General features: G+C 37.0%; 1 protein-coding gene across 7 annotated transcripts; it reads right to left on the bottom strand.

The window, feature by feature from the left end:
• Nucleotides 1-27,571, bottom strand: LOC120483564 (NACHT, LRR and PYD domains-containing protein 3). 7 transcript variants are annotated; one of them, XM_089121499.1, is made up of 13 exons: nt 27,475-27,571; nt 22,054-22,160; nt 21,749-21,865; nt 20,239-20,352; nt 17,095-17,211; nt 16,728-16,829; nt 14,216-16,006; nt 13,649-13,819; nt 5,690-5,860; nt 4,650-4,820; nt 1,130-1,307; nt 715-762; nt 1-294 (listed from the first exon to the last, which is right to left on the bottom strand). In XM_089121499.1, exons 2-13 carry the CDS (start codon nt 22,101-22,103, stop codon nt 238-240), a joined length of 3,087 nt encoding a protein of 1,028 aa, XP_088977625.1. In that variant the 5' UTR covers nt 22,104-22,160; nt 27,475-27,571; the 3' UTR covers nt 1-237. The 7 variants fall into 7 exon arrangements, with proteins under 7 accessions (XP_088977625.1, XP_088977624.1, XP_088977627.1 ...); XM_089121498.1 differs by lacking the exon at nt 27,475-27,571 and adding an exon at nt 24,909-25,011; XM_089121501.1 differs by lacking the exons at nt 21,749-21,865; nt 27,475-27,571 and adding an exon at nt 24,909-25,012.
• Between the last annotated feature and the right edge of the window lie 156 nt (nt 27,572-27,727).

Consider the following 27,727-nt stretch of genomic DNA (forward strand, 5'->3'; position numbering starts at 1 on the left):
AAATGTACTAGAAAAAATTAAAACAAACAGAGCGATTTCACTGGGGTCATCATCACACCATCCGTGCTCGGTACATAATAATGTGCAGCTTTTATCGCCCTCTGCTGGTAAGACAAAAAAAAAGACAATTCTTTGCTTAAAAAAAAACTTTCATCAAGAGAAAGACAAGAAAATAGTTACATTACAAAGTCACAATTGACAGTGTGATCGCTGTGTGACTCTGTGTCTTCAGTCTCTTTATTCATTATCATCTGATCCTGAAGAACCTGAACTGATGTCTGAATGATGAAAGTCCTACAATAAAACACACAGACACATATTAGTATGAGACATTACTGAGTCACATCACATCTGGAGATCATTTCAGGAAAAACAAAGTCAGTGATATATTAGTATATTCATATTACAGTAAGAAATATTAAATGAAAAGCTGCTAATATATTAATAACAGTAAGTGATAAACAAATCTCTCTTAATCACTTGCACAGAGACACTGTTAAGTAATGAAAATATATTTATATATATAATATTTATAAATCAGTCACATCACAGAATAAAACTAAAAGTACGAAGACTGAAGACAAAAAGACATTTATTCCCTTAAAAAGTTTTCATCAAGAGAAAGACACAAGGAAATAGTTACATTACAAAGTCACAATTGACAGTGTGATCGCTGTGTGTGTTTCTGTGTCTCTGTAGCGGCTCTTTACTCACCATCATATGTTCCTCAGGAAATGGACTGATGTTGAAATAGTGAGAGTCCTACAATAAAACACACAGAAACATATGAGTATGAGACATTACTGCTGTCACATCACATCTGGAGATCATTTTAGGAAAAACACAGCCATAGATATTAGTATATTCATATTACAGTAAGAGATATTAATGAAAAGCTGCTAATATTAATAACAGTAAGTGATAAACAACTCTCTCTTAATCACTTGCACAGAGACACTGTTAAGTAATGAAAATATATTTATATATAATATTTATAAATCAGTCACATCACAGAATCAAACTAAAAGTACGAAGACTTAAGTGGAGCTGAATTATGATCTTCTTACAAACATATGAGGTGTTACTGTGCTTGGGCTAATTTAAAAGCTTTAAATGAAAATATACCCACATAGTATAGTTCCTTCAGTTTGTAATGTGGATCATCCTTCAGATCAGAGAGCAACTTCACTCCTGAATGTCCAATATAATTCTCAGACAGATTCAGATATCTCAGGTGATTAGGGTTTGATCTCAGAGCTGAAGCCAGAGCCATACAACCTTCATCTGTGACGCCACAATTACTCAACCTGTGGAGAACAATGACACACTGTGAATTGTAGTTTTGTATCTGTAGCTGCAACGTGATCTCATGACGTGTATTTTTACGTTACACTTATTTTTACGTAAGTGTAGTTCTGCACACGTACATTTACTTAGGTTTTATACACTCAGAAACGTATAATATTGATGTATTTACAGTGCTAAAATGTAAAATATTTATGTATTGACGTTGACACCACAAAACCATAAATTATTTACGTGGTTAGATGACAAATAAGGGTGAAACAATGTTTTTTTTTAACAAAGTTCAATATTGCTTGAGAATTGTCTGAATTTGTAAAGTTCAATACTGTTGTTTTTTTAAACGGTTAGAGGATAGCAGATTTGTTTCTCATTATGTAATTTATTAAGCTTATTAAGCAAAATATTGTCCTGCGGTGTGACATTTCAAATACAAATAAGGTATGTTTTAAGTTTAACAAGTATTTTTAAAGAATGAATTTTAAAATTCTGCATAATTGTTTTTCAAAGATGTTTTTTGATTATATTCTTTGCTTGTGTCATGTCACTCAAGTGATGTCAAAGTTGTCAATTTTCTTAAAATAAAACTTTTACTTTATTTTATTCTTTAAAACGTATCAGTTACCAAATGTACCATCGGCTCTCTCTACCTCGGGGAGCCCTTATGACTGGGGAATAATAAGTGGCTGGCAGAAGTGTGGACCAGTGTTCGATTTTATCGCTTAGTTGTTGCAGCCCTACAACGAACATTCACAAACAGCGTCACAAACTTGTGTGGTTGGAATGACAGCTCTTGACCTGTGGTAATAAGCATCGTTTCTTGTTTAAAGGTGCATTGCGCAACATTTCATGTTAAAAATAACCGTTTTCTAACCCATACATGCTTAAACAATCGCCTGATGGGCTGAATGAGCCCTTCTCTGATCACTGAGATCGCCTCTATAATCCTGTACATTAAAATAAATAAGAGGGATTCGGGCTCGAATCTGAGACTGGCAGTGACGTCATGCGTGTTCACGCTCGCCTGGCTATGTGCCTATGTCTTGCAGGTTAGTGTATTCGCCGCCATTCTCCATATCAACGAAAACAACTCGAGCGACACAACTTTAGTCAACTTTCCACAAAAGTAGACGATGGATTCAAAGGGGCTGTTTACACCTGGTCACTTCATGAGTTTTCTGTGATCGGATAACGTTAGCTATTCGATCGTGAAAAGACCAGGTTGCCCTCCGAAACGCATTCGAGACGGACTTGAATCCGATCGCTCAAATCACTTGAGGACGTGGTCTGGGCCGCATTCCAGACGAAACTGGACAAGTGTAAATGCATCTGGTTGTTGAAAGCAGGCTATAGGTTGTCATGTTATTTTAGTCATATATGATGACGCGCATCACCTCAGATGAGCAGCTGAGCGCCTATTCATGAAGCCAGCGCGCCACAATCTATCACAAATCAAAGTGAAAGTAAGTCGCAGACTGTTAACTCTACCATCTTCATTATAAGTAAAGAAATGAAATGATCTTACCAGGGCTGTTGCCCCTCTCTCTTATTGCTGTCTTTGCTGATTTTGAAATTTGCCGATGATCAATAAAATGCAGCTCATATCTGTTGCTTTCGGTGACGTGCACATTTATGATGACAAAAACACATTTATGTGACCAGGTGTAATGGAATCGTTTTGATAAATCAGATAGCTATCCGATCTGAGAAAACGCATTGTGGCCAGGTGTAAACAGCCCCAAAGAGACCGGCTTGTAGTTCATTCCAAACCCCAACGCAAACTCCACGTAAGACAAAGAAAATACAACTTCTGTCTGTCCAGTGCCAGGCGTCGGAATAAGACGAGAGTCAACATCGGGAAGGCTTTAAACAAACAGAGAGATCTCTGGGCGGTCTGCTCTAGGGCTCAAACGGGTCCTATACAAAGTAATAACTTATATTGTTCATGAACGTGTTTCCATAATAATTCAATCATAAGTGGATACAGTAAACACATAAAACAGTTCAATATGGAGATAGATGGAAACAAAAACCAAAGTTTTCTACTAGCTACCCCTGTTTTCCCCTCTCACACACATAAGTGTGTACTCGAATGCCTTTCCTTTCATATATTTTAAATGACCTGCAGATTTATAACTGTATTACCTCATTATGACTGTAACAAAAGATGTGTGCCGTACAGTGCGCGGCTGATGCTCCTTTGGTTATGAACAGTTAGTGCAAACGTGCGTGTATGTGTGTGTGAGCGCGCACGCAGTTTCGCTTGTCGCCAGAGGGGGCGTAGTTCTGCAAAAACTCAGAGACTTGCGTTTTGCTTCTTTAAATGACATGTGGACTTAATAAACCCTTGTCTTGAGCAAAATAAGCAAGCTGACATTCAGTGCAACCCGTGTCTTTAATTAGAATAACGCATGCAAATGTCAGTTGCATCTTTAGTTTGTCAAGAGATTTAAAACACAGTTTTTGAAGACCGCGCATGTGCGACCGTGCCCTACTAAGAACGAGCCTATGATTGAATCTGGAAATAAAGCAAAATAACTAACAATTAGACAAAGTCCTCAGATGACATGTCTGTAATTTATATCAAAATATCTAGCGTTAATTAATCTAGCGTTATCTCAAACAGTTTCGTTAAAAGAAGTTATTACTCTACCACGTTTGTGACGTAATAAACCAACGTAGTTGAACGACCACTTTGTGACAATATGGTTTCGGGAAACAGTCGTGACCATAGGTCGTGACTAGGTAGTTGATTTCTTCAACTATGCATCATACTATGGTAGTAAACCAGTGAGTTACGTCATTGTACGGGAAACACACCCCTGATCTGAAGCGAGACATAAAAACTGTGTAGACTTTAAAATTGTAAAATTGGGAACCCCTGAAAATACTGAAGTCAGATAAATAATGATGTACATCATTCTACAGCTGCTTTTTGTTCAGATTATTGGTTCAAAATGGTGGTATTAGCCTCCAGTCATACACCGTATTTCAGGTGCACCCATCTAAATGAATGCTGCAACATATGAGAACACAATGAGCTCATGGGATTTCAAAACAAGTAAAAAATAAGATGAAAATAGACTCTTACACAGACAGAGGCAAGTAGATGAGATTTAATCAAACTACTACAAGCAACTGAACCTTCAGGAAATGTTTGGTGGGTCAAAAACAGGAGCAGCAGGTTATGTGATGAAAGTAAATTAAATTAACTTCATCGTCAGAGTAATTTGTGCTGAGATTTGTGTGTTTGGCTACACAAGATGATTTTAGTTATGAAATGTATATTAAAAGATTCATCTTACTGAGGACAATGATAGATGTGATTATAAAAGAGATGGTCTTACCACAAGTTCTCCAGTTTACAGTTAGGATCCTCCAATACAGCAGAGAGAAGTTTCACTGAATCTCCTAGTTTACTCTTTGACAGGTTCAGATTCCTCAGGTGTGAGGGGTTTGATCTCAGAGCTGTAGCCAGAGCAGCACAACCTTCTTCTGTGAGACCACAATCATCCAACCTGTAGAGAACAACGACACACTCTTCACTCTCTGTTCAGATCAGATCAGTTTAGCAGTGAATCCATTATTAAAACGAGAAAGTACAAACTTAAAGGATGTTTTGTTCAATGTTTGATGGATCAGGGTCTGTATTTAATCTGTTTTAATTACTACATTTTACGGTTATTTATATCTGTAACAATATGTATGAAGCATTGATTTGTTTATGAGAGATACTTTCAAGCCGCAGTCCGTAGCTTTTTTGGGTTACAAATTATAGTGAATATAATTACATATCCAGCCAGTTCAAAACTCTCTGCTTGCCGTAGCTCAATTCAAAACGATAAGCTTGTAATAATGTTTTTAATTCCAGTGGTACTGGTGGATTTCCTCGGGAGATTCGAGCATGTCTTTGCGTCATTACGTCACATCGGTACGAAACCGGACCCATGCGAAAACAAGGATATCGGAAGGGCATTAAATGTAGTCACACAATGCTGATGTTGAACATTAACAAGCGATTGTTGGATTTAATCATCGCAATTTACTGTAATGATTTTTTTCCTTAGTTGGAACTAACTAACCCTTAACTGGGGGCCGCTAACGCGACACCGTTCCAACAGAAAACCCAACCCTTGGTCAATATAATCTGTCTTTATGTGACTGAGCTGCATATTTGTTCCTCTCCATACCCTTCAATACACTGACATTCTGTGTTTTTCTTTCATTCAAGTCTCTTTAAAGTCAAGAAACTGAAATGTTAGTTGTGATGTGAAAGTGTGTATTTAAGTGCGACTCAATAATTTACAGCTCAATCAGCTCACAGCAGCAGAAAGAGGCAAACACTTCAAATATACTTTTCATTTGTGAGAGTCAAATATGATCTTACCACAATATCTCTAGTTTACAGTGAGGATCCTCCAGTACAGCAGAGAGCTGCGTGGCTGAATTTCCTATTTTATTCCCAGACACATCCAGATCTCTCAGGTGTTCAGGGTTTGATTTCAGAGCTGAAGCCAGAGCAGCAAAACCTTCATCTGTGAAATCACAACATCTCAACCTGTAGAGAACAACGACACACTCTTCACTCTCAGTTCAGATCAGTTTAACATATGCAAAAAATAAACTGACTAACCTTTACAAGTCATAATTCTATAAAGACTATTTACCCTTGTGCATCATTAAAAAAAAGTTACACATATGTACATAGAGGACAAATGCCCGGTGATGTGCCTGTCAAAAAACTGTTAGAAATTTGAAGCTTGGGAGCAAAGACTTAAGTTTGTTATAATTTTAAAGAAGACCCTTGGCAGATTATTGCCGAAGTAAAAAAAATGTAATGAGTTTTATATATATATATTTTTTTTAATGAATTATAAAAGTTTAAGTTTATGAAAATTTTTTATGAACATTATTTTATATAAAATACATATTTTATGAAACAAGTGAACTCTAAAACGTCTAGAAAATCAAAGCCATAAATCTAAATCTAAGTTCCAAATTTGATTTTGATATCTAAAAAAATTTGCTTTCGGTAAGATTTTGTTTGTGCGCAATAACAGATTTTCCCCATTGGGTGCCAGCAAAACTCCACTGGTGTACAAAGTATAGACTCTATGCACGATCGCTTCCGGGTTTGTCTCAGCGCGCCCAGTTACATCCGGTGCTGCGTCAGAAGCCGGTTTTGCGTTAGGTGGAGATAGTGACAAATTACACTCGCTTTTTATAAAAACTTTCTGCGGTTAACGTAAATGATGTTAACAACACTGTGAGGCAGTTAGCTGTCACACATTAGAGTAAAAAAGAGAAGTTATTTAAATTATATATTTTGACTCGAGCTACAGTATATCAACAACTTTGAAGATGAGTATTCTCTCATATCGTGCGTAATATATTAATATATTAATAATATTATCTAGCTTCAGAGCTGTAGGCAGCTGTGCGAAGGTGTTCTTATTCTCCATAGATTTTACTTTATCCCAAAACTTTCTAGAGCTAGTGCTGCAATTGGCAAATTTTTGTTTGAAAAAAATAGCCTTGGCATTCCTGACCGCCTGTGTATATCGATTTCTGGCTTCATTAAAAAGTTGGCGATCTCGAAGGTTTTTCGTCACTAATGCCGTACGCCATAAAATGTTCTTATGTTGGCTCAGGGCAGTGAGTTCTGGAGTGAACCACGGGCTGTATTTGCTTTTAGTTCTGAGCTTCTTGTACGGGGCATGTTTATCAAGCTAAGTTAAATCAGCTAAGAAGGCCTGTTCGCAGAAATGTTTTAAAGAACGTTTATTAATGATAAGAGGAGGCCTTTTAATTGCAGACCCATTACGAATACGAACACATGCAGTTATACAGTGATCGCTGATGTCTTGACTAAAGACACCTGAGATGTATTTAGTGGGCATATTAGTTAGAATAATATCTATAAGGGTGCCCTTATTTGCAGATTTTATGTTGTATATAGTAGGTTTGTTAATAATTTGCGTGAGATTGAGGGCATCAAGTTTAGATAACAAACTGGAAGAAGCATTAAGCATGTCCAAGTTTAAGTCGCCCAACAATAAAAACTCAGAAGATAAATGGGGAGCAATCAGTTCACACAGGTTGTCTAGGGCACAACTGGGTGCAGAGGGGGGTCTGTAACATGCAGCTACAGTCAAGGGCTTATTTCTAGAAAGGTGGATTTGCAAGATTAAAAGCTCGAACTGTTTCGGCAGAGACCTAGATAAAATCATAGAGCATTGTAAAGCCTGTCTACAATAAAGAATGACTCCACCTCCTTTAGTGGTTCTATCTTGACGGTAAATATTATAATCTGGTATTGAGACTTCTGAAATTTTATTAGATTTCCTAAGCCAGGACTAAGACCTTGCTAAAATATCAGGGTTGGTTGAGTGTGCAAGGGCAGCAAACAAATCCATTTTGGGAAGTAGACTTCTGATATTAATGTGAATGAACTTCAAATTATTACTATTACAGAAGTCTGCAAAAGAGAGCTCCTGAGATGTTAAGATGGTATTATTTGCTACAGGGCCAGGATTTAATTCAATATCACCCGAGCAAAGTAAGAGCAATGTGAGAATTCTGCAGAAGGCATGCAAATTAGGGCGTTTAGAGTATTGGACCGGATAAATATATAGAAAGGATTTTTGAGCAGAATAGAATATATTCATCGCCCTAAAGGCAGATAAGGGTGTAGTCAAATGAATATACAGAGGGGGTAAACCTTTGTGTAAAGTGATAAAGAAACAGGTTGCATCTTTAGGAAAGTTGTAAGGATCAGTTGTACCAATAAGGGTCTCAGCAAAAGTGGGAGGAGGTGTAAAATGTTTGTCTGAACTATCATGACTTGGTCTATGCATAAATAGGACAATAAAAACTAACTGCAATAACAAAAAACTAGACATGTTGGGTGGGGGTGGGGGTTGGCTGCGCGTGGAGTTATATCAAATGTTAATACTTTACAATAAGATTCCATTTTTAGCATTAACTAAGATTAATACAAGTTGTAGAAGAATTATTCATTGTTAGTTTGTTAATTTCAACATTTACTAATGCATTTAAAATGGAGTTTTAATTCTAATTTGATATTTTATTACATTATTTAATGTACTATGAATGAACTATCATGAATGATAAAGGTACAGTTGTTTTGCTCATATTAATACATGCGGTAAAAACGTAAATTGCATATTGCACATAGTTCATGAAAGCTAGCTAATACATCCTTGTTTACAAATGGAACTTGCAAGGTGTTACCTAGGTTATAGCTAACTAAACCTGTAGTATTTTAATGTTTAAATAATTTTCTGTATAAAGTTTAAATATGTTCATATTTATATATTTATTTATTTTTGTACTGTTTTATTGTAAGTGTTATGTTTGTTTTTAATCCAGTATCCATTAAAAAAAAAATATCGGTTATCGGCATGTACGGTCAAACCTAAATATCGGTCTCGGTAAAATCCACTAACGGTGGAGGTGCTAAAAATGGACGCGCACAAGAACTTGTCTTTTACACCATCAATCAATGACACGTTCAGAGATGTGAGCTGTATCACACACGGGATTGAAATGGTGGCTACAAAGAAATCTTTAACGTTAATTTTGATCATGGCTTATCTTTGACAATTTGATGGTCATTGTAGAAGTCACACTGCAGGACTGTGAGTCAAATCTTCTGACACTGCCAGAATTTCATCTGAGGTAAAATTCGATCGCAATGGTCGTTTACTCAGCTGTCAGTGAACATGTCAAACTAAGAGTCAAAAACTTGTCCCTCAACATCTGAAAGAGTCTCCACGACATGACGACAACACTAAAATTCACGGAAGTCTCGTCTTCTTTCTTTGCGTATGCCTTTGGGTAGGCATTATGCTAATATTTCACATTGTGATGTTGACATTTGAGGAAGTAATATCTGGACTCTTAAGATGGGCTTACATGGTGCGAGTTCGGAGACTCGGGAGGTCATGAGATATTGCACACATTATGAGTCAGTTAATCTGATATCTGCGTAAAAGCAGCTGGCATATGGTATACATATAATTTTATCCCAAGCCGGTGGCAATCATGTGAGCTAAACATGTTTAAAATTTATCGGGAGGTGCTCATGTTGTGCTCGACAACAATGTGAATACCAAGGTTTCAACGCCATGTATCCCGAGTGAAAAAAATCATCTGCGAGCTCTTAAGACAGCAAAAATCGAACGCCAGCCAAAATCAAGACATTTTAGGCAGGTCTGGAGTTTTTTTTCTCCTTCGTTTAAACAAAAATCCCTGTTATTAGCAGCAATATTTTGGCTATGTCCCCCATTGCACAGACTCGCCTCATGTAAACAAAGGAGATTTCACAAGATGGCGACCGAGACCGGAAGTAGGGTAAACTGTTTTCCAGTGAAAGTGCTAGCAGTTGAAGTCGGAGGACAAATGCTGAAACTAAAAGCAGTCAGTCCTGTTTCTTCCCTTTTTATGATGTTTATGTCAACCCAAAGAAGAAACAACCCTATTTATCACTTGACATCTTTCTGTGTTTTGTGGGCTTTCATAGAACAACTGCGGAGAAGTTAAATCACGCCAGACACAGATGGCAAAAGACTGATGCGCCACCGCCCGCTACGATCACCATTCATTCTCAAAATGGACTGTGAGCAGCTTGTTTTCTCTCTTAGTCATTCATATATCTGATAAAAATATTGAATAGCAGATGGTGTCCGTTTTGTTGATAGTTTTCAGGGATTGTTAAAAGATCGAAATTGGACAAAGGTTACAAATTCTTGACGTTTGCTTCCATAAAAAAGTTCCATTCATTTAAATGACATGACACTTGATGACTAAGCTCACATTTAAAGGCACTCTATGCAAGATCTGTACCTTAATATAACAGCTTCAAAGTCGTTTTGGTGGTTAACAAAGTCATAGTAGGGCGAATCATCCTGGTAGGAAAGCTTGGGGGGGACGCCGCCGGAAAAACCAGCCATGCAAGTTTGAGAGTGGCGCCCCTGACACAGCGCGTGAGAATCACGAAATGGTTTACGGCAACGACGTCACACGCATCAACAACATCATACTGTATGAAGCTACTTTCGAAACAGGGAAAGAGAATCGGACCGTGCTAGAAACCGGACAAGAGTCCACTCGGTCGGGCTTTCACTCGTTGGCGCGAGCTTAAAAGCTGCACTGGATTGTAACTGCGATGCTGACCTGGCGATCTTGTTGATGGACTTGTAAGTAAATCTCTTATTTATAAACTTGTTTGTATTTGTATACTAGTTGTTTCTATATTGTATGTTGCTGCACTGGCTTGTGGTATGTAATTTTTTACGGTGCTGTTCATTCATCCGTTGTTGATAATAAGACCAGTTCAATAATTCTCACATGTCTATAGCTTTCGATTACCAGAGCTTTAAGCAGACTTCCTAAAAACAGTCGTTTCTCTTAGTCTTGTTGTTTTTTCCGTTATGTTTTATTGCCGAGCTTGCCACAAGAGCTAGTTTGCCAGCTGAACTCAGGTGTTGTGATGTGTATTTATCACGTATCTTTAGTCCTGTGTCTGGTTCGGATTTCTTATGACGTGTGTAAGTTACTGTTATATCAAGTTTATCTGACTAACAGTACACTTCCCGACTGTAACTTCAAATTGTGTTGATTATGAATCAATCAAATCTTGACGCTGTTGATGTTGATTCTTGCGATTACCATGAGGACATAGTCAATATCTCACATAATTATTAGGACATATATAAGCCTAGAGGTTGTAAATAATTGAACACAATTTGCTATTATGATAAATTGTAATCATGTCTAAATAATAACGTCCAATGTTATGAAATAATGCGACGTACATTTAACTTGATTGATGTCATCTGACATTTTGTAATTTTAACATTACAATCAAAAAACATGAATGAAATTATACAGTAGCCTATACACCATAGGCTATTTACTTCTGATTTTGCAGAAATCATGTAAAAACGCTATAAGCCAGCAAACGCGATAGGCAACTTTATTATTAAAAAGCAGTCTAGCACTTGACAGTAGTTCAGTAGATATGCAGTAACAGGGGAATAACGGTTATTTACGACAGTGCAAGTACACCACAGCGGCTCTAGAGGTCACTGTTTTACAAAAAAACCAGAGAGTGCATAGTGTGCCTTTAACATTAATATATCGAAAAACAATAAATGTATACATTGAAATGATGTTTGATTGTAGGCTATGAGTGAAATCTAGTGGCTTTTGATAATAAAAATCATGTTATTAAGTGTTAGTTTGCAGGAGATTGCAGTAATCTTCCACTAGATTATGGCTCATATCATTTTCCATGTTACCAGCATGAATGAAACTAAGAATTGTACATCTTTACAGTGAATTTGAGCTAACGCTGCTAGTAGGTCTAAAAATAAAATTAAGGCAAATAAAAAAGACTAGAAACTTAGACTAAAAACATGAATGAAGTGAGTGATATTACATGTTTTTTTAAAAATCGTGATGTTACAAAATACTGTCTGGGGTCCCCTGAAAAGAAATTATAATTCCCTATATATGAATCATCAATATATTAAATGGTTTAACAGTATATTTGAAAAGTATATTACAGAATAATATATGGTGTTAATATGCTGATTAATACACAAGTCATTTTCATATATTTAAAAATGTGAGACAATATAATATACAATGTATGTAATTTTATATTCAGTAATACACTTAATAATATTAATAAATCCATAATATGGATTAAAGTTATCTGTCGCTACGACGGATTTCTGTTAATATCAGGTTTCACCCTGTCCTTATGTCTTAAATTACCCTTTTCATTATTTTAAGGCCGTAAATATGCTTATATTTGACCCCCCGCCACCCCCCCCCCCCTTAAAAAAAAACCTGAACCCCCAACTGACATGACCGCTGCGGCTACATGCTGATGGGATATAACCACTGTTTCACTTCGAAAGAAAAAAAGAGTATAAAGACTGTCTCATATCTTCTTGTGGGGTGTCACTGTCTAGCACAGCGTAACTTCTGTGTACTAGACTGAACCTATTCTAGAAAGAATAAATACTTATTTTTTTAATTAATTTGACTGAGTGTCTCTTACGCAGTGATGATGTTTAACAGAATTTTTGCCACAACATTACTAACACCTTAAAAAAAAATAATGCTTTAAATAAAACAATGTTCATTAAATTTGCAATGTTAAAAAACATTAAAATAGCCATTTACATTAATATCGCCAACATTAACATCTTTATGAGTGAGTCTTTGAGTCATTCATCATTGAATCTCACGATTCGTTTAAAGCCACATATTTCGTTGCAAATTAGAGCAATAAGCCTGACAATGCTGTTTTAAATGTAGTACATCTAATGTCACATTTTGAAATCGTGTGGCTATTCGGAAAACATTGCATTCTTGCTCGAATAAGATTAAAAACACTGGTGGATATCAGCCTTCATTTTACATTTGCAGATTAAGTCGCACAACCGGCTCGTGACAGAACACAGGCCGACTGAATAACTTTTTAATTTAAGTAGAAAATCTTAAATGAAGATCGCTGAACTCCAGCTTGTCTGTGTTTTCAGGTCATCCACGCTTCTTCAGCAGTGTAGAGAGAGCGCACGCATGGTTGCCAGATACTATTGAAAAGACCGGGTAGAAAATATGTTCTTTTAACAGAAAAGCTCTGATTTGGGCTTTAAATTCTGTCATTTGTGGCTACAGCGGATTAAACCGACATTTCCACATTTCAAGACTTTTAAGATCCGCGGGTACCCTGTAAAAAGGGTTGTTTCTTCTTTGGGTTGAAACAAAAAGGTAAGCAAAAGGACTGACTGCTTTTAGTCTCCGCATTTGTCCTCCGACTGTGACTGCTAGCGCTTTCACTGGAAAAGAGTTTACCCTACTTCAGGTCTCGGCGGGCATTTTTGTGAAATAGGTACAGTGCGCACTCCAACGTCACAAGCCAAAATCTCTGGTTTCAGATATTCACACAACAACACTGCAACCAGAGTTTCTAAAAACCTTCCCTAGGAGTTTTCCAAAAAGTTCAATTTCAGTGACCAGATACTGTGTTTGCGTGTGGACGAACAGCCATAACGCATAGAAAAATCTGCGTTTTTGAAAATACCCGTGTTCATTTGGACAGGGCATTAGAAAGTAACTGAAGCTTCAGTAAATGTTTGGTTGGTCAAAAACAGGAGCAACATGTGATATGATGGAGATGAATACAATAAAATTCACATTCAGTCATTAGTCTTTTGTGCTGAGATTAAGTGTGTTTTAAGAACAGCTCTAAAAATGACAGTAAATGACACTTCTTACCGTGTCAATATCGGAGAGATGATCTTACCTCAGTATCTCCAGTTTACAGAGAGGATTCTGTAGTACATCAGACAGCAGATTCACTGATTCTCCTATTTTATTCCCAGACAGATCCAGTACTCTCAGGTGTTCAGGGTTTGATCTCAGAGCTGAAGCCAGAGCAGCAAAACCTTCATCTGTGACGACACAATGCCTCAACCTGTAGAGAACAACGACACACACTTCACTCTCTCAGTTCAGATCAGATCAGTTTAGCAGTGAATCCATTATTAAAGAGAAAGGTCGAACCTATGGCAAAAATCAATATGTTTGATGGATCAATTAAGAAAGAAAGAAAAATAATATTTCCTTATTGCACAATGTCATTGGTTTAAAAATGACAAATATTTCAATTACTTTTTTATTTGCAAAAACATTTTAATAACTGATACCTGAATTATTTTTTCAGACTTCAGAAAATAATCAGTGTTACTGATTTAAAAAAAAATAAAATACTGACCACTAAACTCTAGACAGCATATGCAGCACTAGAGATTTGTCAACTTTTATTTTCTAATGTTTTAACAGTGAACTGATTGTTCTGATTGATACTTACTGAACTGATCTGGATTCTTTAATCACAGGAAGCAGCTTCTGAAGAACATTTAGCTGTTCATTTTTATTGTCTCTTCCAACAAAATCATCAATATCAAACTTGTCCAGCTTCTCCTCTGATGTCAACAACACAAAGACTAAAGCTGACCACTGAGATGAAGAGAGATTGGCTTCCTTTATTCTTCCAGATTTCAGATACTGTTGTATTTCCTCCACTAGTGAACGATCACCCAGTTCATTCAGACAGTGGAACAGATTGATGGATTTCTCTGGAGAGTCGATGGTCCTGATCTTCTCCTTGATGTACTCGACTGTTTCCTCATTGCTGTCAGATGTTCTCGTCTGTTTCATTAGTGTTTGTAGGAGAATCTGATTAGACTCCAGTGACAGACCCAGAAGAAATCGCAGGAAAAGATCCAGATGTCCATTTTTACTCTGTAGAGCCTCTTTCACAGCTCTCTGATGCAGGTCAGATAAACCATATGTGAAAATCTTTGAAAGGTCAGAGAGCACACTAGAGAAAACCTGTGAGCAGTTGTTCTTTATAAAAAAAAGATGCACATATAGAGCCGCTAGATGTTCTTGAACACTCAGATGAACAAAGCAGAAGACTTTCCCCTGATACCAGCCAAACTCCTCTCTGAAGATCTGAGTGCACAATCCTGAGTACACTGATGCTTCTGTCACATCAATGCCACACTCTCTCACGTCTTCCTCATAGAAGATCACATTGCCTTTCACAAGCTCCTGAAAAGCCAGTTTCCCCAGTTTGAGGATCAGGTCTTCATCGGTCACCTTCTTCTCATAGTCCTTCTCATGTTTGATGTTGGTCTGAAGGATCAGGAAGTGTGTGTACATCTGAGTGAGAGTCTTGGGAATCTCTCGTCTCTCTGCTTCGCTCATCATCTTCTCCAGAACAGCGGCTGAGATCCAGCAGAACACTGGGATGTGGCACATGATGTAGAGGCTCCTTGAGGACTTCAGGTGTGTGATGATTGTATTGGCCAGACTCTGATCACTGACTCTCTTCCTGAAGTATTCCTCCTTCTGTGGATCATTGAAGCCTCGTATCTCTGTCACTCGATGGACACACTCAGACGGGACGAGATCGGCTGCTGCTGGTCTGGAGGTGATCCAGATGAGAGACGAGGGAAGCAGTTTCCCCACAATGAGGTTCGTCAACAACACGTCCACTGATGTATCTTTGCTCTGATCCCATAGAATCTCATTGTTGTGAAAGTTTAAGGGAAGACGACATTCATCCAGACCATCAAAGATGAACAACACTTTATATTGGTCACTGGATATTTCCATTTCTTTAGTTTCAGGGAAAAAGACATGAAGAAGCTCTGAAAGACTGAGTGTTTTGTCCTTCATCAGATTGATCTCTCTGAAAGGAAGTGGAAATATGAGCTGGACGTCCTGATTGTCTTTCTCTTCAGCCCAGTCCAGGATGAACTTCTGCACAGAGACTGTTTTTCCAATGCCAGCGACACCCTTTGTCAGCACAGTTCTGATGGGTTTGTGTTGTCCAGGTAAAGGTCTAAAGATGGCATTGCATTTGATCGGTGTGTCCTCTGTTGCTGATCTCCTGGATTGTGTCTCAATCTGTCTCACCTCATGTTCATTACTGATGTCTCCACTCTCAGTCTCTGTGATGTAGAGCTCTGTGTAGATCTCATTCAGGAGTGTTGGGTTTCTCTGCATTCCTGTTCCCTCACACAGACACTCAAACTTCTTCCTCAGATTTGATCTAAATGTTTTGAGGACTTCAGCATGATTAGAGTGATGTCTGTAAAATCAATACGGCAGAATATAAGTATAAGTGATACATGTATAGAGCCATAAAAAGAGAAGGCTATTTTGTTTTCTATATAATCTATTATATATAATGCAGAACGCCTAGATTTGTTTATAAAGGTTTTTGTTATTTGTCAAAATCCTGCATTTTGCCTGATGCCAGGATAAGTGCTTTCATTAAAGTCTTGTGGTTCATTCATAATCTCCTGCTTTTTTTACAGACGGGTTCTGTTACGTCTGATTTGGGTCGCAGGATTCGCCTTAAATAGCATGAAGTAGAACAGCAGAATAATCATATACTTTGAAAGTGAATTATGCTACTAACTGAATATTTCTGTAAACAGCTTAGTTGCTGTTTTATATTCGAAATATACAAAAAGGATGATAAAGGTGGTGATAAAATGCTAATACTGTAAACACACAATCGATATCCATTTTATATTAATGTGCTTAATGTTACTTAGCTTGGTAGACATTAACCACAGATACAGTGAGGCGAATGAGATGGATTACTTGATGAAACAAATGTTTATAGTGATTATTATTAATAAATGCAGCTATTTATTTAATATATGTATAATAAGCAGTGACCTGACCAAAACAATCAAACATCAAAACCAAGTTAAAAGTACTATCAATTCACCATGCAAATTTCCTGTGGAAAAACAAAACACTGCAATATTTTTAGTATATACTTAAATTAAAAATAACACCTGAGATTTTTCGGTGTGTCTCCACTCTTATGGGGTCGACGATCTAGAGACCAGTCACTCTTCACAGATTCTGGTGAATCTGATTTCTTCTGCTGAGCCAAACTGTAACAAAACAGAACATCTTTCTGTTAGATGGTTCAATCAAACTTTAAAATAGAGAGTTAATAACAAAAGAGAAGTTGTATTATTTTTTTATTTATTTTTTTGCAGTGCATTACCAAATTTGACTGTAGAAAAGCAGTAACCTGAACAATACAATGTAAGAACATCAAACCACGTTAAAAGTACCATCAATTCACCGTACTAATTTCCTGGGGAGAAAAAATGTAAACATTGCAATATTTTTAGAATATACTGAAATTAACACCTGTGATTTGGCGGTGTGTCTCCACCCTTAAGGTCGGGTACAGGATCCATAGACTGGTCACTCTTCATGGACACAAAGCTCAGCTCTGGAGAATATGATCTCTTCTGCTGGACTGAACTATAATACAGCAAATAATAACGTCAGGGCTTGACATTAACACCCGCCAAACCGCCAAATGCGGGTGGATTTCACGCGTAGCGCGGGTAACACAGTCACTCCCACTAGCCACTTAGTTTGGCGTGTTGAAAAATTGTAGTCTTGTCAAAAGACATCGGACATAACAAAAGAATTGCATGGCATTAGACATGTGGAGATTAAACTCGTGGACTGGCCGTCGGACTGAGGGCTGTTTTAGTCTGCCCTTAATTATCAACTTAATGTGATGATATAGCGATCTTTTTTAATGGGCTATATGCACGCATAAATTCCGCATTTGACGTAAGGATGCTCGTCCATTTCCGGTTGTGTAGATTAAAGCGGAGGAAAACCGAGGAAAACGGGATTATGGCAGAGTCTTCAAAATTTACTGTCCTCCAGTCTTTGAAATGAAACGTACATACGTTTAGATGTAATTTTATATATAGTTATGTTTATTTAATATAATTTTTAAAAGAAGCATAAACACAACGAGGGGTGTCTGTTTTATCTGTTTTTGTGACTAACGTTTCTTTAGTACAACCATGGAGTATAAAATTCAATATAAATTCTCGGTATTGCATTGGACTCTACGATCGGCGGAAGTTATCGAGCATCCCTAATGCTTCACCGGAAATACCGCCGTGCATAGAGCCCATAGCATCCAGAACATACGCGCATCTCTCTCTCCTGCAGTGCCGCTGCGTGAGGGTGCGCGCGCCAAATATGACATCCAGACTTTTGTCAAACGATCATCACACGCGACTGGTCGCATGCACACACAAATCAACACAGCGTTCAGTCAGTTCGTGAGTGTGCGTGGCCAATATAAAGAGAAAAAATAATCTTCATTATTAAGGGACACGGTGTAACTACTGTACTAGCAGGGCGGTGTCACGTGCCTGTCCTGTCTTGTGCTGCACATGGGTGTTTTGTTATTTTGAGCCATGTGCTCGTGTCTTTGTCTGATCCCTCCCCCGTTACCTGATTATTGTTTGAGTTCATCCACCTGTTCCCTCCTGATTAGTTTCCCTTCTTAAGTCTCCTCTTGTTTGCAGTCTGGGTCGGTTCGTTGTCATATGTTTTCCCAGTTTCTGTGTGGTGGTCTTCATGTTAAGAGTCAGTGTTTGTTCTTCAAGTTCAGTTTTGTTTAATCCCTTGTGGGTTTTTGCTTTGTGTTTTGTTTTGTTAATAAATCATCCGTTACTGCACTTGAGTCCTCCCTCCACTTTTTGTAACTGTACCGTGACAGGCGGCCCTTACGTCACGTCATATCACAACTATCTTTCCAGAGTTAAATCTATGTTTTAATAAAATGAATCATGCCATGAAAGAAAGCAGGAGTTGCATTTGTGGGAATAATCTGGGAAAAAAAGACCTGTTAGCCTATACTTGTTTAAGGTGGACATCTCCAGTTGATGATAATTATTAAGTTAGAGCTCTGAGGAAATGCTGATGCAAAACAAACAATCCAAAGTCCCCAAAACTGTCATTTAGGCCTATATAAAGATGTAATCCTGTTGCCTTAATTGTGGATTTTTTCTTAAAAAAAAAAAAAAAAGTATTCTTTGGGCATTTTTGCAGATAATTGTTCTACTCTGTATTACAGTATTTACTGTTGTAAAAAAAGATTCAGCACTTTTATTATATACAGCAACAAGCTATTGTGTTAATCTTAATAGACAACATGTTTTCATAAAATGAGCTTTACAACCTTATCAGAGCTAATGATAATATTATTAAATTTTAGCATGTTTTAAGCCCCAATTTTAGTATGTTCTGAGAGTGCTGTGTGGCAAATAATTTTGGAAAACCACTTGCCACATTGGCTAGTGAGCAAAAAAGTTAATGTCAAGCCCTGTAAATTGGGCTTAAAACGTGCTAAAATTTAATAATATTATCATTAGCTCTGATAAGGTTGTAAAGGTCCTTTTTTGGAAACATGTTGTCTATTAAGATAAACGCATACAATAGCTTCTTATTGTATATAATTAACGTGCTGCATCATTTTTTTACAGCAGTAAATACTGTAATACAGAGTAGAACATTTACCTGCATTAGAAACAATGAGCAAAGAATACATTATTTTTTCTAATCCACAATTAAGGCAACAGGATTCCAACTTTATATAGATTTATATAGACAACCTTATACAGTTTTGGGGACTTTGGATTGTTTGTTTTACATCAGCATTTCCTCAGAGATTTAACTCTGGAAAGATAGTTGTGATATGATGTGACGTAAGGGCAGCCCTGCTAGTACAGTAGTTACACCGTGTCCCTTAATCATGAAGATTATTTTTTTTCTTTATATTGGCCACGCACACTCACGAACTGACTGAACGCTGTGTTGATGTGTGTGTGTGCATGCGACCAGTCGCGTGTGATGATCGTTTGACAAAAGTCTGGATGTCATATTTGGCACGCGCACCCTCACGCAGCGGCACTACAGGAGAGCGTGAGACGCGCGTATGTTCTGGATACTCCTGCTATTAAAAAAGATCGCTATATCATCACATTAAGTTGAAAATTAATGACAGACTAAAACAGCCCTCAGTCCGACGGCCAGTCCACGAGTTTAATCTCCGCGTGTCTAATGTCGTTCAAGAGTATTCATGAATGGACCAATGAGCAAACACTAAACTATGTGCAGGTAGTACTCATGGGAGATATAGTGTCAAATGCAATTTGTTTGTTATGTCAGATCAGTGTTTCCCACAGAATTAAATTCTATTTGTGGTGGTGTGATGTTTGGGGGCCTATATGTATTGTAAGCTTGTCATCAATAACCTTCATTGGAATATACATGTTCATAAGCTTAACTGCAGGAATCTGGAGTTATTACAGTGCATTACCAAATTTGACTGTAGAAAAGCAGTAACCTGAACAATACAATGTAAGAACATCAAACCACGTTAAAAGTACCATCAATTCACCGTACTAATTTCCTGGGGAGAAAAAATGTAAACATTGCAATATTTTTAGAATATACTGAAATTAAAAGTAACACCTGTGATTTGGCGGTCGGGTCATTTTAAGGTCGGGTACATGATCCAAAGACTGGTCACTCTTCATGGACACAAAGCTCAGCTCTGGAGAATCTGATCTCTTCTGCTGGACTGAACTGTAATACAGCAAATAATAGCCCTTGGTGACATCAGATAAAAAGATTTTTTTTTTTTTCAGAGCCAAAGCAACCTTTTCTGTTTTGAAGATGTCCACTGTAGTCTGTGGAATGTGTTAACAATGTAAAAACGGTTGATATCATGTTGTCTTTATTGAGTGTACCTGCATCCTGGAGAACAATCTCCATCTTTGGATTTGTACATGACTCATTCTGTCCTCATGGTTCATGCCCTCATGGTTATTTATTTAATATATATATATATATACAGCGCTTGACATTAACTTTTTTGCTCACTAGCCAATGTGGCAAGTGGTTTTCCAAAAAGCTCCTTTTTTGGAAACATGTTGTCTAATAAGATAAACACATACAATAGCTTCTTATTGTATATAATAAAAGTGCTGCATCATTTTTTTTTTTTTACAGCAGTAAATACTGTAATACAGAGTAGAACAATTATCTGCATTAGAAACAATGAGCAAAGAATACAGTATTTTTTCTAAGTAAAAATGACAGTTTGGGGGACTTTGGATTGTTTGTTTTGCATCAGCATTTCCTCAGAGCTCTAACTTAATAATCATCATCATGAAGATGGTAGCTCTGAGTAACTGGAGATATGTCCACCTGAAACAAGTATAGGCCTACCGGTCTTTATTTTTCAGATTATTCCCACAAATGCATCTCCTGCTTTCTTTCATGGCATGATTAATTTAATTAAAACATAGAATTAACTCTGGAAAGATAGTTGTGATATGATGTGACGTAAGGGCAGCCCTGCTAGTAGTTACACCGTGTCCCTTAATCATGAAGATTATTATTTTTTTCTTTATATTGGCCACGCACACTCACGAACTGACTGAACGCTGTGTTGATTTGTGTGTGCATGCGACCAGTCGCGTGTGACGATCGTTTGACAAAAGTCTGGATGTCATATTTGGTGCGCGCACCCTCACGCAGCAGCACTGCAGGAGAGCGTGAGACGCACCTGTATTCTGGATTCTCCTACTATTAAAAAAGATCGCTATATCATCACATTAAGTTGAAAATTAATGACTGACTAAAACAGCCCTCAGTCCGACGGCCAGTCCGCGAGTTTAATCTCCACGTGTCTAATGTCGTTCAAGAGTATTCATGAATGGACCAATGAGCAAACATTAGAATATGTGCAGGTAGTACTCATGGGGGTTGTAGTGTCATAGTGTCAAATGCAATTTGTTTGTTTTTTATTTTTTTTTGCAGTGCATTACAAAATTTGACTGTAGAAAAGCAGTAACCTGAACAATACGATGTAAGAACATCAAACTATGTTGAAAGTACCATCAATTCACCGTACTAATTTCCCGTGGAGAAAAAATTTAAACACTGTAATATTTTTAGAATATACTGAAAGTAACACCTGTGATTTGGCGGTGTGTCTCCACCCTTAAGGTCGGGTACAGGATCCATAGACTGGTCACTCTTCATGGACACACAGCTGGGCTCTGGAGAATCTGATCTCTTCTGTAATACTGAACTGTAATACAGCAAATAATAGGCCTTGGTGACGTCAGATGAAAAGCTTTTTTTTTTTCTTTTTTTTTCAGAGCCAAAGCAACCTTTTCTATTTTGAAGATGTCCACTGTAGTCTTTCACAATAAAATCAGGAAGAGTGTATTAACAATGTAAAAATGGTTGAAATAGTGTTGTCTTTATTGAGTGTACCTGCATTCTGGAGAACAATCTCCATCTTTGGATTTTTGTACATGACTCATTCTGTCCTCATGGTTCTGCACTGGTGCATCTGAGTAGTCTGATCTCCTCCGCTGATCCTGAATGGAAAGGACAGAAGCACTAATAATTAGTAGTTTCTACCATTTCCTGTTATGCCTCATTTTAAGGGCAGAAAACTAGTTGCTCCCCCCACAACTAGGTTTTACTTGGTATGATCCAACTTTAGTGCGTGTAAGAAAAACTCACCCTGCGTCCCAATTCGCATACTATCCGTCCTAAATAGTATTCGAAAATAGAATTAGTACGTCCCAAATCGTAGTATGTTGAAATGAGTGTTTCAAAGATACCCGGATGGTCTACTTTTTCCGGCCAGAATCCGAAGTGTAGATCGATGCACACTCTAACGGCTGATATTGCCCACAAACCATTGCGCATTGGACGAGGATTCGGTTAGAACTACAAACACGAGTAAAAAGGAGTAGTATGAAGCTGCAGACTCGGAGACCTGCATCTACAGTCCCCCTGCACCCAGAGTCCCGCATTCTCAGACCCCTCGTTTTTCGAGACAGCGCCTCCTATCAAATTGTATCGGATAAACATGTGAAGAACAAAACATGAGTAGGCTATCTTCAATTTTATAGCAAATCGTAGTAGCCTACTCGTTTGATTTATTTTTTAATAAAACTAATTTAGCTCATCGACATCGATACAACATATGAATAGTCCATTTAATAGCTATTTGTAAAGATAGTTTGTAACAAGATTTGAGCCGTTAATGTATGTTTTTTCGCCCTCTTCCCCCCGAATATATTTAGATAGCTTACGTTTACGTTAGCCTTTAGCCTTGGACTTTTTGTAGAAATGTCTTAAATGCTGCAGTTATTTTCACTGCCCATTTTGTGCCCCCATATATTTCAAACCCACAAAGTTGTCCAAAGTTTAAAAACATCTCAACTTGAGATTCTCAAGGGACACTTCAACAGAGCAGTGCAACATGGTAACTAACATTTGTAAACATATTTTTTTTTTCTTTCTTTCTTTCTTTTTGAAACATCATAAGACATGTGCTATCGGTCCTATGGAGTTGCCCCTGCCGAATCCAGCAACATATAATTTTATGATTATGCAATGTGACTTATAAATGAGTTTTTTTAATGCAATTGAAGACAAAAACTTAAGTCACGAACACTGTTTTTTCTTCCTTTTTTCTTTACAGCAAGATGATGTTTAGGTGATCATTAAATTAAGTACAGAATTGTTTATTATTGGTGTTTTGTCTATTCTGATTTGTTTTGCTTCGCATTCAAAATATCAAAAAACAGATATTGTAATGTTAGCATGGTAATGTTAATTAGACCATTATAGGTTGAACTGAAAGAAAAATTGGAATTTTAATTTAAAAAAAAAAAAAAACATTGTAGCAATATAATATCACATAGCCTTACTATTTTTCTGAAGATAGTTCAATCTGCTAATTGTATCCCTTCCATCAGTAACAATTAGTTTTTTGACACATTCATTAAGCAGGGAACACAAATATTTATTGGATAATTTATTTGAAGACCGTAATATTGCATCCTATTGTTTTTAATTGCATTTAGATAATGCGCTGTACTCTGTGTGCGGGTGTTATTCGATCTTTTGAACAGCAGGAGGCGCTGTGTTCGAAAAACGAGGGGTCTGAGAATGCGGGACTCTCGGTGGGGGACTGTAGATGCAGGCTCCGAGTCTGCAGCTTCATAATATTGGTAAAAAGTGTTAAAAAACTACAGACACGTAGTCGATACGGAGGACGCGCGAGTCCCCGCGGTTGTGTAGAGAGGTTTAGATAAAGAGCTTCGAGTGATTAATTATCAGTATCTAACCTAACGAAAATGAATTTATTCAATGTTGTCTACATTATATTGCATTTGCAGCAGCACTGTGAACTTTTGTAAAGACACGTTTAGCCATTACGTTTTAAATGCATCATTATATTCAAATTGCAAACACATGAGGAGAGCATGAAAGACCCACAACTGGTAGATGAACGTGCTCTCCGAAACGGTAGGAAATAAAATTAGATAGAATGGAGGATTTTAACTGTGACAAGATGATTTTTTTTACGGGCAGTTTACGGTGACAGGATGCACGCAGAACGCGACAGAGCTGTCCGTTAAAGATGACGTGATATGTCCCAAAGCATGCCTACTCTTTTGCTACACACTCAAAAGTATGTACTTTTTCCTCACAAAAAGAGTACATACTTTTAGGGCGTAGTATAAGTAGGCGAATTGGGACGCAGCATCAGTCTTGGCCTACAGACTAAGAATAAGGAAGAGAGAAGAATAAGAAGAACTGTCACACGCTCATTTACGGAAATTTTTTTTTTAATTAAAGAAGAAACAATTATTGTTTTTCCTATGTCTGCTGTGCATTTCTTTGTATTCTTACTCATTGCGGGGTTTATTCTATTACGTTTAAAAGGATTATTATTTATATTAGCATCGAGTTTTTTGATAAGGAAATAGCATAGACATACATGAGGAAATAGGATAGGTCGAGTCAGCAAGCAACAGCCTACGAAGTAAAAAAAAAAGAAAAAAAAGGAGACGATTGATATTAAACGCAAAAAATCTAGAACATCAATAAGAGGAAAATCGTAGTTCGTATAACTAGATTTACTTTACTTAAAAAAAATATTGATCCGCGCTAACATCAAACGATCGCGACCTCATAACGGTTTATCTCGACCAACTGCCGCTTCTGCGATATTTACTGGCACAATTTAAAAAAATTAACAAATGGTGTTTAACTACCAAATATTAACGCGAACTTTTGTGTATTAAATCATCTTTAATACTCACTTTACTACTGGCACGCAACGTGACGCAGTTACTTTGAAGAGAAAATGGCTCCTAAGAATTTTACTTTCACTTTGCTGCTTATCAGTGTCAACATGGAAGAAACCATTTGATTTCAGCAGTGGGGTTTTTTTTTTTCTTTTTTCCTGTTAACGTGTATCTGTTGTTCTGCATGAGACTAAAGCGGTATTATAGCCTCACGTGAATAACGGTGGGGGATGAAAAAAGTATGATATTAATTTGGTTCCATTATTGGTAAACAGAAAGTTAGTACAAGGCTTGGCTTATGAATATTAATTACGTAGCGTGCCCAACGTGTCTGAATGGCTGAAAATAAGACAGGCCTTTCCAAAAACCCACACTTGCGGTCTTTGCTCTTAACTAGCCTACTTGCATGACATGTTGTATATGGCCCAAGTGTTTAAGTTAGGCGTGAAGACTGCAAGTGTGAGTTGAACTTTTGATTACCTGATGGGACACACTTATAGTGTTGCAAAAATATTTACAGAGCTGTATTTTGATTTTCAATACTTTGCATTTTAAAATAAACTTCTAAATGTCTGGTCAGTAGTCCCTAGTATGTAACAGAAGACAATTTAAAATTGTGGTGCTTCAGTGATAAAAAGCAGTTGCAAATGTACAAAATACTCATAGCCATACTGATCTTTGCGACACTTTAACAATTTGTTTTACTACCAAATTGTATTTAATATCTAATTAATTTAACTGACAGTGGAATGTTTCCTTACTATTTCGTGACTTCGGGGCACCAGATTTCCTAGTCACTGTAAAGTGTTTAAATTGGGGAAACCCGTTGCCTTAAAATTATTACGTAAATAGCTCCATGGTTCATTGAAAAAATTAAGTTATGCGAACTTGACAATTCCACAGTACTTCTTTTTTTTTTTTTTTTTTTGGATTAAGCATGGAGTTATTTACTTAATAATTTTAAGGCAATGGTTTTCCCCAATTTGTTTAAGTCATGTCGACTCATCATTTTTACAGTGATTGTTTATTTCAGCACATTGACACAATCTAGTTTTACATCACATGGACTAAAGATTTTATCATGGCCTTATGTTTTAATGTCTGGTGATCATAATTTTAAATGTGTGTGATATAGCCTACCCCAAAAGTTAATAACTTAATAAGGAAAGTAATTCATTAAGAATAATGTTTCTGAATTAAAACCAACATTTAAAAAACTTCTTTCTGATTTTGTAATGAAACCTAAAACCCTTAAACTCATTAATAACATTTCTGATCTGATTTCTGAACCATCACTTTTAAAGCCCCTTTCACACAGCGCGTTGATCCCGGGAAATTGTCGGGAAATTGCCAGAACACCTGGAGAGACTAATAAACAAAAAAAATATATACAAAGGACTACAAAAAATGGCACAGAACAGGAAATAACAAAGTCCACACAAAACAGGAATCATGACATAAATCCTAACTTGTGTAGGGACCTTAGACGGTAGGGACACAGGATGACGCAAGACCTAATATTTGAAAAATCATATATGAACTGAAGTCATTAAGTAAGAAATTACTGAATTAGCCATGTTAATAGCCATGCTATTTATCAATTCTAATTGTAACAACAATTGTCCACAAATTCCTGTTACGGTACCTTATTGTTCTTATTTTCCAAATAATCAACCACAACCATCAGTTAGTTGTTTTGTGTTCACCACCCTGTTACTTGAATCGACTTGGTATGACCAAAATTGAGGCGGGAGTCATCCCAGTCCCTTAGAAACAGCCGCACCCTCATTTATAAAGAAGTAAGAACTGCAGCTGGGAATGACTGTTTGGAAAGACTGCCACATAGGAAAGCAATATTGTGTTGCTGCTGATATAACTATTACTGTGCTACCATGATTATGGTCAATTTTATTTAGGCGCAGTAAGTAAAATATTAATTTAATTTTTAACTTAAATCATTTTATTAATTTACACTTGGGGAGCAACTAAACACGCAGAAAATAAAAGTATACTGATGAAAAATAAGTGGTTTAGTTATTAAAAATTCAATGTTTCCCAGTAACGTTAGCCTATTACTCGCTGAGGTAACAGGTGGTTGCAATGGTATCATGTAGAAACTAATAATACAGAAAAACGGTTGTAGTGCTTGTTGTTAATGTAGCAACTAGTTTAAGTAACTTAGTGGTGTGAAACTTCAGTATAGGTCTACTACTGTGAGCATTTTGAGGTAAACTTAGCAGCTTGAAATATAGGGAAAAGGCAGTGTGAACATCAAACCATTACAAAAATGATCTTACAGCAAATGCAGAAATAAACAACTGAACCCAGTTCGTAGTTTAACATTCAACGTGCCACCAATTTGTAAAAAAAAAAAAAAAAAAAAAAAAAAGTATATAGGCTAGCTAGCCCACACACAACGATTAAGATTATGTGCAGTATGATTTGTGTCACTATAACATATACGCCTATCGTCGACCAACGGTGAAGAATCACCGCAGTTTACCACTTACTAAGTTACCAATTACTAAACCAAAAGCAATCTTCAAGAACGCTTTCGTGACTGATGAGATTTGGTACTTACTTTTTTCTTTATTCTTTCTCGAAAATGTGACGCAGTTATTTTTTTAGCAGGCTAAAACAAAATGGCGCACGAGTCCCAACTTTCGATTTTAACTTTGGCCAAGTCATAACAACAGTGGAATAAACCAGCTTCAGAGGGGTGCATTCACTAATAAATCGTCAGTGTTTTGCCATAAGGAAATAACAAAAAAAATTATATATATCTAAAAGTTGTTTTGTAAAATATAGATTTTTTTAAAGAGGTCACATAAATG

Source organism: Pimephales promelas, chromosome 16 (assembly GCF_988280905.1).
Source record: "Pimephales promelas chromosome 16, fPimPro1.hap1.1, whole genome shotgun sequence".
In the NCBI taxonomy this organism is placed as follows: Eukaryota; Metazoa; Chordata; class Actinopteri; order Cypriniformes; family Leuciscidae; genus Pimephales; species Pimephales promelas.